General features: G+C 42.0%; 1 protein-coding gene across 2 annotated transcripts in view; it reads right to left on the reverse strand.

Moving 5' to 3' along the window:
• The window catches only part of CNTNAP4 (contactin associated protein family member 4), a 255,817-nt gene that overhangs the window by 60,579 nt on the left and 181,514 nt on the right, over nt 1-13,724 (reverse strand). For both annotated transcript variants that reach the window (XM_080646072.1, XM_080646073.1), the window contains 2 exons: nt 10,822-10,928; nt 8,333-8,452 (listed from right to left, as the gene is read on the reverse strand). In XM_080646072.1, coding sequence (XP_080502198.1) covers nt 8,333-8,452; nt 10,822-10,928 — 227 coding nt within the window. The remainder of the gene's footprint in view (nt 1-8,332; nt 8,453-10,821; nt 10,929-13,724) is intronic.

The following is a 13,724-nucleotide window of genomic DNA, read 5'->3' on the forward strand; positions in this document are numbered from 1 at the left end:
GTAAGAGACATCGATCCCGTCACAATTTGCAATTCAGTACTTGTGACTTATTGTGTTGGTCTTTTCGACTCGGCTGTGAGCAATAAGAGAAGAGTGGTAGTTTCTGATTTGCTAACCACACAGTCTCCAGCACGCAGCACCGGGGCTTGGCACAACGTGCAGGAGAAGACATTAAAAAATGAGGAAATAAATAAACGAATGAATAAAAGCATTGCATTGTCTAGACTGGAGGACAACCTTCCCGGTGGCCTGATCTGATTCTATGGTGGCTCTGAGACTCCCATTGCCCTTTAAGTTTCAGAACTAACCGGTAGGTAAACTGAGAACTACAAAATAACATGAAGCCCGAAGTTGTGAAGGGTATGAGATGTTATGCAAGTTATCCTGCCCCATATGCAAATTATGTCTGTCTAAGTTTATCTATCTATATATGGATTTAGCTAATGGTGATAAAGACATAGATATATACTAACAGGCACAGGAGTTCTCTGGATCCGGGGCCTTTCGCTCGCAAAGACTTAGCAGCATCCATTCTTGACACCCCAGTTTTCCATGAGCCCACACAATGAGTGCCAGATGCCCCTGCATGTGTTAAAGTTGCACAAGAGGGGAACCCCAAAATTCTGAGACGTGAAGCTCACAGAGGATGGCTGGCACCTTTTCTCCCCTCCATAAAGTGAGGAAGGGGAGGGGCACAAGCCCGTGTGTTTGTATCACTCTCAGAATGTAAGCGAATGCTACTGGGGGAGAGAAGCCTTGAAATCTCTCCAGATAAATTCACTAACTTCTAAGCCATAGTAACATTTAGTTACCCTCTAACCCAGGCATTCAGATTATTTTTCTTAGAAAGCAAGTTTCCTTACACGTAGTTCTTGTCTACAGACAAGGACTCTACCTGGTGGAGATATTCCGAAGGCTGACCCCTCCACGGTGGCAGAAGCCAGTTTTGTCTCCAATTGCACATTCATTTCACTATTCCTGCTATGTACATGTGTGACTGTTCTTTGGAGTTCCTGTTTTAAATGGCTGTAACATCTTACCAGTTTCCTCATTGGTAACCTGTTACACAAAATCTTTAAAATGTGTGTTTTTTTTAGCTTTTATTTTTACATCTGTCAAAGAGCCACGGGTTTTTGTTTGTTTGTTTGTTTTTTTGTGTGTTTTTTTTTTAAGTATCCTTTACCCACCGCAAAGAGAGTTGTTCAGCTAAGGAGACATAGAGAAATGAGTCAGAAGAGGTAGCTGAAATAGGCAGAAAATCTATTAACTTTAATAAATACACTAAAAAAAAATTGGAAAGGCAGTTTGGGTCTACTGGTGTCTCTCCCTGAGGAGAGTTCCAATAATATAAATTGTATGTAAAGCAACTGAATAATTAAGAGCTTGATTTATCTTGGGCTGGCTGCTATTTTTTAGCGTGATAACAGTGTGGAGGGAAAACATGCTGTTTAAGCAACACAGTTGCAGAGCGCGTGTTCCTTCACACTAATGACTGAGGGTGATGGATGTGATGTGGACCGCGAGAGCAGGTAGGAAGCGCTGCGCCCAGGAAAGCGGGCGAGGTGGCAGGAAAACACACCAGAGCAAAACTGTGTCAGCTGGGCTGCATCTGAGTCATCAGGGTTAGTTATTAACTCTCACAGCTATTAAGAAGGCCTTTCTGATGGAAATCCCTCGAGGAAAAATAATGTCATTATGAGTACTATACCATCCAGCTCTCTCACGGGAGGGTCTTAGGAGCCCGTATCTCACAATCACCCTGGGAGCTTGTTAATGAAGCAGCGACCCCGGCCTCGGTCTGAACTTCCTGACTCAGTGACACTGAAGCCAGGGGGCTCGGCAGCGGTGCAGCGGGCAAGGTGACTGCAAGCACCAAACTGCCATTTTCACGAAAGTGTGTGAGCCACTGCTCCAGCCCTCATCATCTTTCCCACTGAAACAACTGTCTGCAGGCAGCGTTTGGTGAGGCACTTCTTGAATATAGAACTATTTCATGTTAGATAAAGCAGCGGCTTTAGTGGAGCAAAAAAGGGCCCCTATATTTCTATAGTGTCAGACACTTGGATTCCTATTGGCCTGGCCAATTATTTTAAAATTATAGTTAGGATACTCTGTTTGGAAAGAATTTTCTTTTTTAATTGAATTTATTGGGGTGACACTGGTTAACAAAATGATACAGGTTTCAGGTGCACAATTCCACATCATCTATATGCTGTGTTGTGTGTTCACCAGCCCAAGTAAAGGAAAGAATTTTCAGTCTTTAACATAGTTTAGGGAAGTGTCCATACAAAAGAGATTTTCTGTATTTTTTTCAAGTTGTAATGGTTAAAGGTATTAAGAAGTGAGCCACCAGTGGAGGACCCTCACCCGACTATTCTGTCACCATAATGTTGAACTCTCTAGTCTTCAAAACTAGAAATAAATTTCTATTGTTTACTAGAGGCCCGGTGCATGACATTCGTTAACAGGTACGGTCCCTAGGCCTGGCAGACGATCAGGGTCAATCGGGGCCTTCCGGCTGCCGGCTGGGGCCTTCCTTTGTTCCATGCTGCTCCCTGGTGGTCAGCGCACGTCATAGTGAGCGATCGAACTCCTGGTCTCCAGGTCAAACTCCCGAAGGGACACTTTGCACATTAGCCTTTTATACATATAGATATATAGATAGGCTCCCCAGTCTGGAACTTTGTTAGAGCAGCCAGAATGGGCGACAACAGACAGTGCCCCAGTGTTTGTCTGAGTAAATAGAAGCCACCTGTTTGCATTATATGAAAAAAATCTCTAGACACATTCTAGAGTAATGTCCCTCCAAATCTGTTTCCCAGGATTCACTTCCATCTGCAGTTTTTAATACAAAGGGACTGTGGCTCCCATGCTCAGTGGCCTTTTCCGTGTCTCATCTGAACGTGTGACAGAATCTCAAACTCAAATGTGTGGCACTGAGCTCCCGAGTTTCCCCTTAAACTTTTTCTGACCACATCCCAAATTATGGCAACTCAAATGTGGTGTTGTTTTTCACTTCTTTTGTGTTCCCACACTTCACACGTACAAAGAGAAAATGGAACCTCCTTCCCTCATCTTCCTCGTTGTTATCCAGCGCAAGTCTCCATCACCTGCTCTTGCCTGTATTCCTGCATTTCTTGAACTGTCTCCAAACAGGTTTCCTAACTCTTTTGATAGATACATGATAGATAGACAGACAGATATTCACTGATATAGAAAGAAATAGGGGTTTGCCAACACCTGTATATATATTTTAGTATGTGTGTAACCCATGGCATATACACTAAGTGGCCAGATTATTATGATCTCTGAACGCATAATAATCTGGCCACTCAGTGTGTATCCTATATAATAAAAGGCTAATGTGCAAATTGTCCCCTCGACCAGGAGTTCGACCAGCAGGCAGGCCAGCCAACCGCCCATGTCCCCTCCTCCTAGCCAGGCTGGCCGGACCCCACCCATGCACGAATTCATGCACCAGGCCCCTCTAATATATATGTGTGTGTGTGTATGTGTGTGTGTATGTATGTGTGTGTGTGTGTGTGTGTGTGTGTGTGTGTGTATATATATATATATATATATATATATATATATATATATATATATATACTGAGTGGCCAGATTATTATGCGTTCAGAGATCATAATAATCGGGCCACTCAGTATATATCCTACCTAATAAAAGAGTAATATGCAAATTGACCATCACTCCAACACACAAGATGGCTGCCTCCATGTGGTCAGAAATGGCTACCCCCATGTGAACACAAGATGGCCGCCACAAGATGGCCAGCAGGGGAGGGCAGTTGGGAGGGACCAGGCCTGCAAGGGAGGGCAGTTGTGGGCGAACAGGCCAACAGGGGAGGGCAATTGGGTGGGACCATGCCTGCAAGGGAGGGCAGTTGGGGGCGATCAAGCCTACAGGGGAGGGCAGTTAGGGGTGACCAGGCCGGCAGAGGAGGGAAGTTGGGCATGACTGGGCCTGCAGGGAAGGGCAGTTGGGGGAGACCCAGGCCTGCAGGGGAGAGCAATTGGGAAGGACCAGGCCTGCAGGGAGGGCAGTGAGGGGTGACCAGGCCTGTAGGGGAGGGCAGTTAGGGGCAAACAGGCTGGCAGGGGAGCAGTTAGGCATCAATCAGGCTGGCAGGGGAGTGGTTAGGGGGTGATCAGGCTGGCAGGCAGAAGTGGTTAGGGGTAATCAGGAAGGCAGGCAGGTGAGCAGTCCTGGATTGTGAGAGGGATGTCCAACTGCCCGTTTAGGCCTGATCCCAGTAGGGCTCCCAGATTGGAGAGGGTGCAGGCTGGGCTGAGGGACACACCCCACCGTGCACGAATTTCATGCACTGGGCCTCTAGTATATATATAAACTTCTTTCTAGCCCTGCTCCTGAAGAGGCATTTCCCAACATAGGAGCAATTATAATCCAATTAAAGGAAATCAGATTGCATCCACCATTGCTTAAAACTCTCCAATTTCTCATCTCATTCAGAGTAAGACCGGAGACCTTACAAAATTGTCTGGACCCCATGATTCTTCCCCTCTTGCCCCGCCCAACCTGGTTCTTCTACTCTCCTCCTCGACTACTTGATTACTCGCCATACTCCAGCCACGTGGGACTTGCTGGTTTCTGAACATGCCTGGTAACATCACCCCTCTCAGGACTCACCAGTTGCTCTCTCCACCACCTGAAAGACTCTTACCCCAGATATTTACCACCTGGTTTTAAGTAGTAAATCCACCTTTCCAAAACCTTCAATTTAACATTGCCTTTTTATGTTTGTCTTGCTCCACAAAACTCTAACTTCCTGACACAGCATTATCCAAAGTAAATTTTCTGAAATGTTGAAGTAGGTGGCTATTGAGCAGTTAAAATGTGACCAGTAAGACAGAGGAACTGACATTTAATGTGATCTTAATTTAATGAATTAATTTAAATTTGTAAAATTTATTTTGATTCATTTAGTTTTATTAATTTTAATTAAGTTTGAATCTAAATAGGCACTTGTTTACTAATGGCTACTATACTGGACTAGAGGCCCAATGCACGAAATTCATGCAAGAGTGGGCCTTCCTTCCCCTGGCTGCTGCCCCTGGCTTCCCTCCAGCACCCGGGACCCAGGCTTCCCTCCGGCAGCTGGCAGGCACCTGGGGGCTGGGCTTTCCTCACAATCCCTGCTTCGTCTGGAAGGTAATCCAGTCTAATTAGCATATTACACTTTTATTATTACAGATAGCTCACTTCATCTAGAATTCATTCCTTTGAGTTTGATGATAAATGAATCAAGATTCTTTTTAAAACTTTAGACACAATTTCCCCAGGACCACTGGTTGTAAAGGAATCTTGATCCCTTCCATTTGGCCTGCTAATCCATGTGCCAATCACACACTGCTTTATTTAGCCTATCAGTATAATGTCTTCATATCTGGCAGAATTGAGCTCTTCAACTTTATTCTTCAAAATTAATTTGAATCCTCTATTTCCTTCAAATCTGTTGATAAATTTTAGAAACTGCTCGCTCATTTTCACCTAAACACTTACAGAACCAGCAAACACCCTGCTGGAATTTTAAGGTAGGTTTGCACAGAATCAATGACTACTTGGGAAAAATTGATATTTATAGCACATTGAGTTTTCTACTCAATAAAAATTTTATATATATTTCTCCATTTATTTAGGATTTTAGTTGATCTCAAGATCATTTCATACTTATCTATGTAGAAGCATTCACATCTTTCATTAGATTTATTATCACGTATTCAAGATTTGTATGCTATTAAAAATAAATCTAAAATTTCATTTTCTAATTGCTTATTGCTGGTGTGCAGAAATCAATTAATTTTTACATTACTGGTATCCAAAAATCATCCTAAATTTTAGTAGTTTACCTGTAGATTGTTTAGACTAGTCTCAATACATAAACTGGTCATCTACAAATAATGTGAATCTTAGCTCTTCCTTTCCAGCACTTCTTTCATTCATTTTTCCTGCTTTATTGCACTGACTAGGACCTCCAATACAATGAAGAACAGTGATAACAGCAGGCATCCTTGTGTGAATACTGGTAACAGGGTAAAGCTTTCAGTATTTCACCATGAACTGTATTAAATGCTGTAGGGATTTTTGTGGGTAGTCTTTAACAAATTAAGGAAATTTCCTTCTATTGGTAATTTATTTTCTTTTTTATCATGAACATATGTTGAATGTAATCAAATATATTTCCATGACTATTCATTCTTATGTAAGTACTAGAGGCCCCGTACACGAAATTCGTGCACGGGGCGGGGGAGGGGGGGGGAAGGGGGCGGTTCCTCACCCCAGCCTGCACCCTCTCCAATCTGGGAGCCCTCTAGGGATGTCTGACTGCCCGTTTAGGCCCAATCCCACTGGGCAGTCCGACATCCCTATTATAATCCAGGATTGCTGGCTCCCAACTGCTCGCCTGACTGCCTTCCTGATTGCCCCTAACCTCTTCTGCCTGCCACGCTGATAACCCCCTAACCACTCCCCTGCCAGTCTGATTGATGCCTAACTGCTCCCCTGCCAGCCTGTTTGCCCCTAACTGCCCTCCCCTGCAGGCCTGGTCCCCCCAACTTCTCTCCCCTGCAGGCCTGGTCCCCCCAACTGCTCTCCCCTGCAGGCCTGGGTCCCTCCCAACTGCCTTTCCCTGCAGGCCTGGTCACCCCCAACTTCCCTCCTCTGCCAGCTTGGTCACCCATAACTGCCCTCCTCTGCAGGCTTGATTGCCCCCAACTGCCCTCCCTTGCAGGCCTGGTCCCTCCCAACTGCCCTCCCCTGCTGGCCATCTTGTGGTGGCCATCTTGTGTCCACATGGGGGCAGGATCTTTGACCACATGGGGGCAGCCATCTTGTGTGTTGAAGTGATGGGCAATCTGCATATTACTCTTTTATTAGATAGGATAGAGGCCTGGTGCACGGGTGGGGGCCAGTTGGTTTGCCCTGAAGGGTGTCCCAGATCAGGGTTGGGGTTCCCTTGGGGCGTGGGGCGGCCTGGGCGAGGGGCCTGTGGTGGTTTGCAGGCCAGCCACGCCCCCTGGCCATGCAAGCAGAGGCCCTGGTATCTGGGGTTTATTTATCTTCTACAATTGAAACTTTGTAGCCTGGAGCGGAACCAAGCCTTCTGCTTGCTCCTTGGCAGCGGCCATTTTTTGGGGGATTTATGTATCTTCTATAATTGAAACTTTGTAGACTTAAGAAGAGGCCTGGGCCTGCCAGGGTGTGCGGAAAGCTTGGCTTCCTCCATCACCGCGGGCAACCCTAGCCTCCTGCTCTTTCCAGCTCTGTGGCTGCCACCATTTCTGTTTGGATATGTATCTTCTATCATTGAAACTTTGTAGCCTTGAGTGGAGGCCTAGGCCAGCAAGGGCAGGCGGAAAGCTTGGCTTCCTCCATTGCCGGGGAAACCCAAGCCTCCCTCCTGCTCTCTGTGGCCGTAGCCATCTTGATTGGGTTTATTTGCATATTCACTCCTGATTGGCTGGTGGGCCTGGCTTGTGGGTGTGGCTTGTGGGTATAGCAGAGTGATGGTTAATTTGCATATTACTCTTTATTAGATAGGACTAGAGGCCCAGTGCACGAGATTCATGCGCTTGGGAGGGGGGTGTCCCCCTCAGCCCGGCCTGCGCCCTCTCACAGTCTGGGACCCCTCGGGGGATGTCCGCCTGCCAGTTTAGGCCCGATTCCCAGTCAGAATCCCTCTCGCAGTCCAGGGCTCTCACAGTCTGGGACCCCTTGCTCCTTACCACCCGCCTGCAGTGGAGGTGGGAGAGGCTCCTACCACTGCCTCTGCACTCTCCAGCTGTGAGCCCAGCTTCTGACTGAGCAGTGCTCCCCCTGTGGGAGCGCACTGACCACCAGGGGGCAGCTCCTGCATTGAGTGTCTACCCCTAGTGGTCAGTGTGTGTCATAGCAACCAGTTGTTCTGCAGTCAGGCCAATTTGCATATTACGCTTTTATTATATAGGATGTGTAAGTAAGGAATTCAAGAATAAACTTCATGAAAAAGTAAATATTTTTCAAAGCTTTCACATGCCTCAGTTTTCTCAGAGAATAAAGTCTATCCTTTTTGTTTTGGGACTTAATGAAATACGTTTATTTTTAGATGTTCTATACGCACACCACATACACAGGAAATAATGACAACACTTTAAATCATTATTATTAAACTATTTTTAAAGATTTATCTTAGTTCTACTGAACAACATACATTTTAATCAAATTGCAAATTAGGTCAACTTTCTACTTGCTTCATTTTAATTTTATGTTTAAAGCATTCATGCAAATATTACCATTAAATGAAAGCTGATTAACTCACCAGTCATGTTGCAATAGAGAAGAAATGGTTCTAAGGGACCACTTCCATCTGAGTCTATATAGTAAAACCCTGAAGTATTTCCTCTGTGCTTATAGGCTTCACATGACTGCTCATAGATAGCTGTAAAAAATGGATCATAAATGGAATAGAATGATAAGTATATTACTGACCCGAAGAAAAGGTAAAACATACTTTAAAACAAAATTCATTCCTTTTTAAAAGAACTGGTACGGATGAAAGCAAGTTAGATAGAAAAAAAGGAGAATGAGGCTGTATTTTATGGCATTTTTTTTATCACTAAAGGAATATGAGAATACTCAGTCAAAATGAAAATTCAGTTTATTTTTACATTAGGTAGAGCACAAAAGGGAAAGTAGTTGTCTTAAATGTTAAGACACTTATAAGTATAATTTTAGACATCAATCTAAATGGATCTTTCAGCATCCATAATAACATAATATCTAAAGTACAAGAGTGTAATCTCCTTAAATCATCTGCTGATAGCCACAGCAATAGAAAAGTTTTAAATAACGTTGTAACTATCCTCCTTTCTCACAGAAAATTATCTATAGATAAAATCCTATTTTATAAGACAAATATGACTTATAAAGCTCCTCATCAATAATTTAAGAAAAAATTTACAAAAGAAACTTTCTGAAATACTCTGTAATGAAAAATCAAGATAATTAGAATTCAAAGCAGAAGAAATACTTATATGAAATATGTCCCCAAGTGGATACAATGTATTTTGATCCATAATGGGATGTTTTTCATTATACAATTATATAGTTTCCGTGTACAAGGTTTGATATTATCACCTGTATATATAGCACAATCTCACTAAACACTTGGCCAAATGTACTGATAATTTCCATCAAGCTTCTCATTCTGTGAAATGAGGAATAATTCATCCCCTGAATGTCCTTCCCTGATCTATTCTAAATTTTTGAAAATTATGTTAATGAGTTCTAGACAATATGAAATAATGTAACTAATTTGCTCAGTGTTACAAAATTTCAGATAATCATGCAAAATTACTTCTCCGTTCCTCCACAGTCTGATGGTTTTATTTTTTCCTATTATATATTACACAGATGAAAATAGAAGCATGGATTGCTTTCCAGTCACATTTTCTAATAGGAAGCTTTAAAAGTCTCTATCCCTTTACCTCCTTCTACTCATGCTAAAGATAGTGATGGCTTCACAATAACCAGTAAACAACTTGTCATCCTAGCCCCATTTCTCAGAATGGTTATTAACAAAAAAGAAAACAAAATAAAAACACTAAAAAACCAAACCTTCATTTAGACTATTTGCTCAAGAACCTAATAACTCAATAACTCAATAATTGGGTCAAATTGTGGCCACAGATGAAAATATCTTATTTATTTATCATCTGGCTTTTATCCTCAGAGCTGTTTGGGTTTGTATTTAAATTCAGTCACTGATGCCCAGCTGGTGTGGCTCAGTGATTGAGTGTCAATTTATGAAGCAGGAGGTCATGGTTCGATTCCCGGTCAAGGCACATGCCTGGGTTGTAAGCTTGATCCCCAGTAGGAGGTGTGCAGGAGGCAGCTGACCAATGATTCTCTCTCATTGTTGATGTTTCTATCTCCTCCTCTTTGAAATCAATACAAATAAAAAATAATAATAAATTCAGTCACTGATAATTAAAGACAGATAATGAGTCCATCAAAATACATTCAATTGACTTTCTGTGTTGAGTTAGTTACTACCATGGGATGATGGAGGATATGGAAATTAACACAGACTGTCCCTTCACTAGCTGGGTGAGTAGGGTGGAGAATTTTGGCCTCTGGTTAGAGTGACATGTGACTTCAGGGACAGCAAGCATTCTTCACGATCTTAGATCTTAGAAAGCCTAGGTAAGGTGATGCCTAGGAATGACCCAGCTGCAGCCCTGAACACGACCTCTGAGCATCCCCTTGCAGAGCCCCCGGAGCTGGAAGCCCAGGCTTCTGATCTCAACTCTGGCCAGAGTCCAAAATAGCGCCCAGTGAAGAGACCAAGACGGGTGAGGCTGGTGACTGTGAATAACGCCCTTGGGTCTCCTCATCATATGTATCAAAAAACTGGATGACAGAATGGCATGAGTCTCTCAACACACACAAACGTTTCATCAGAACAAATGCATGGCTTATGATACAGGAAAAGAGTATTGGTTGTGATCCCAGGCAGGCGTTCACATCCGCGCTTTGGCTCAACTCTTTAAAATGCCTCAGGTAAGGTGATTAATCTCTCCCGGTCACCTAAGGAGTAAATCAGGGATAATAATAGTACCCACTTACTAAGGTGGCAATCCGAATGAAATGATTTGGGACAACTAGAAATCAACTGGATGCTAAAACTCAGGTGTGTGCCTTCCAATACTCAGTTGCACATACATGGGCATATATACACACAGCAATGAAAAGGGAGATGGAAGGAGGAAATCAGAACAGAGGCAAGAAGAGGTGTGTCCGGCTTACAGTTGTGGCAGGTGGCTCCCGTGTAACCCGTGTTGGCACAATTGCAATGAAAGGTGTTCCAGGATTGGGAGCACTCCCCACCGTGTTCACAGTAATTGGGCAAACACCTAAAAGAAGGTGCAGACACAGTCACTATTTTTCACTCTGAGATACAGAACACTGATCACATGTCCATGGTCCTGTGAAAGGAGAATGTCAACCATAACATGAAAAGTAAATTTAACATGACTAATGGTTACTCCGTCTGTCATTAAAGCACTTTCATCCCAGAACTCAACCTTAGATCAATACAGATTTCAACCAATTCTCGGGCAGTTGTGGCTACTTACTTTTCAACATGTCTTACTCTATCCGAGACCTTTCTTTCTGCCTAAGTGACATTATAACCAATTCAATATGTTGCCAGAAATATCAACAGCTTACATAAAATAACATTTAATCATACTGATTATTTAAAGGAAGAAAAAATAAAGGAAAAAGAGAAGGAAGTAGGAGGGAGGGACATCTTTATTCACTTGTGTCTACATTCGGGAATGTGGAAGGTATATGGCATAGGCAGATTCCAAACACTGTGTCAGGGGCTCCCAGGATATTTAAATGTTCAAGAGAAAGACAGGCATACATGGAAGCATTGAACAGACTGTCAAACCACAGAGGGAAGGTGGGAGAGGGTGTGTGAGTGGGAAGAGATCAACCAAAGACCTTGTATGCATATATGCATAACCCATGGACACAGACAAAAGGGTGGTGAAGGCCTGGGGTGGGGAGTGGGGACAGGATGGGAGAGGTCAATGGGGAAAAAGGGGACAGGTAACACTTTCAACAATAAAGATTTTTTTTAAAAAAGGAGAAAGACAGGCGCGCTCAACATCTATCAAATACCCTGTGACTTACTGCTTGAGGCAGTTCACTTTCAATATTAGATACTAATGACATTCCTTTAATGACACCCTCTCTTTGAGAAGCTGAACCTTTAGTAGTTGATAAAAAATAAGAATCACATGAAGTCAATATTGAACAAGGAGTGAGAGTGGCAGTGTCTCATCTGATCCCAGGCTTTGAAAAGTTGTACAGTACTCAACAGTAAACGTGCAATTACCAAGAAGTCCACTGTTTTCAATTAAACATTTTTAATTAAAAAGAAAAATACTAAAATATATATGCATATAAGTGACTTTTTCAAAGAGTTAATAAATTGTTAGGACAGAAACACTTATGAAGTTGTTTGGACCCAAAATGCTTTTTAAGTGAAAGTAGTAGGTATATCTTTTGGCTTAGTATACAGTGAAAAAAAATTACTGAATGATGCATTGTGTCCAAGACTTTAAATGTTCTCATTCATCCCAGATTTAAAAAATAAATTAACCACAAAACATGCCAAGAATGTATTTATGATAGCATTTCTGCCATCTCCTTTATTAAAACTCAGGATGCAAACTTCAGGTTTTCTTATAGGATTTTTCCAACTTTAACTGAAAATAACATTATTGATTATTCTTGATAAAAAGTATATGTCCAATGTATAGAAATCAAACAATTCAGGAAACACTAGAAAATAAATATCATTTACAATCTCAACACATAAAAATTACCACTGTAAACATACATGTTTATGTGTTTGTGTATATATATGCATTATTTATGTGTATGTATATGTGTGTATAATCATAACATTCATGTTATTTTACAACCTGCCTTCTAAAAATTCAAAAATAATGAGTATTTTTCCCTGCCAATTAAGTTTACATATATTTTATCATTTTTATAGATTCACGGGGATCCATTCAAAGAATGTTTTGCTATGTATTTAATATCTTAAGCATTTCAAATCAGTAATAACCTAGAAGAGGAACATTTTTAAAAATTAGAACAATAACAATCCTAGCTGGTCATCAGAAGAGGACACAGCAATCTATTCCTTAACAGACCTCAAACCTTATCTAAAAGGGGGCAGTTGCCAAGCTAAATTTCTAAAGAATTAATCTTTAATTATTGTTATGCATGTGTTATTTCTAATTGATCTGCTACTGAAAGATTCAGATCCATTTTCCTTGAATGTTAGTCAGACGTGACTTTTCACATTTTTTAACTACAAAGTGAAACACTGGATTGTGGATTTTATTTCAATTCATCATATAGTAGTTCTGTTTGAATACTAGTTGTAATCCATAGCAAATCACATTGTTTAGTGAAGTACTATATCTCAGTAAAAGTTCTAAACAATTGTGTTGCACACTTTTCTCCTCACCAATCATTCCAATACAAAGTAAAACAACCCATCAACCCATTTTCTTTAGCCTTTTCCTTAGACTTTTCCATCATTACCTGCCTTGCTGGTGAACTTGAACAAACTATGTACATACATCAACATTCCCCAAACTGAAGTGATGTGTACAGTTTTGGTTTACCCTGATTCCCTGTCTATTCCAATAAAAATTTCAAAACACTTTGATACAATGTAAAACATGGCTAGAAATAATGATATTGAAGTAAAAATCTATATAACCTGATGACATTTAGGAAAATTGAATAGGTAGGTGCCTATGGGTCCTACGATAATGGTAACCACCTGAATTCAATGGTGGCCTTCCTCAATCAGCAGATACTCTTAAAAATATGATGTCAAAATATACCTAATTCTTTTGTTTAAGAAGTGCGTTAGGTCCAAGCAATTTAGTTACTATTTATTCCCTAACAACTGTCACCTGCTGCCTCCGCCCCCCTGTGTTCCTGCCAAGATATGGGGACCTGGTCATGGGGACATGGCCGCAGCTCCCTCTGCAGTTCTGCCCTCACCCCTCGATCATCCCCTCCCAGATTCCCTGGGCTTAGGGCCACCTCCACTGCATTCCCACAGAGGACAAGGGGAGGGTTTGAGGACAAGTGTGGGTGCGTTTATGTGT

Source organism: Plecotus auritus, assembly GCF_963455305.1.
Source record: "Plecotus auritus genome assembly, chromosome: 10".
Classification (NCBI taxonomy): Eukaryota; Metazoa; Chordata; class Mammalia; order Chiroptera; family Vespertilionidae; genus Plecotus; species Plecotus auritus.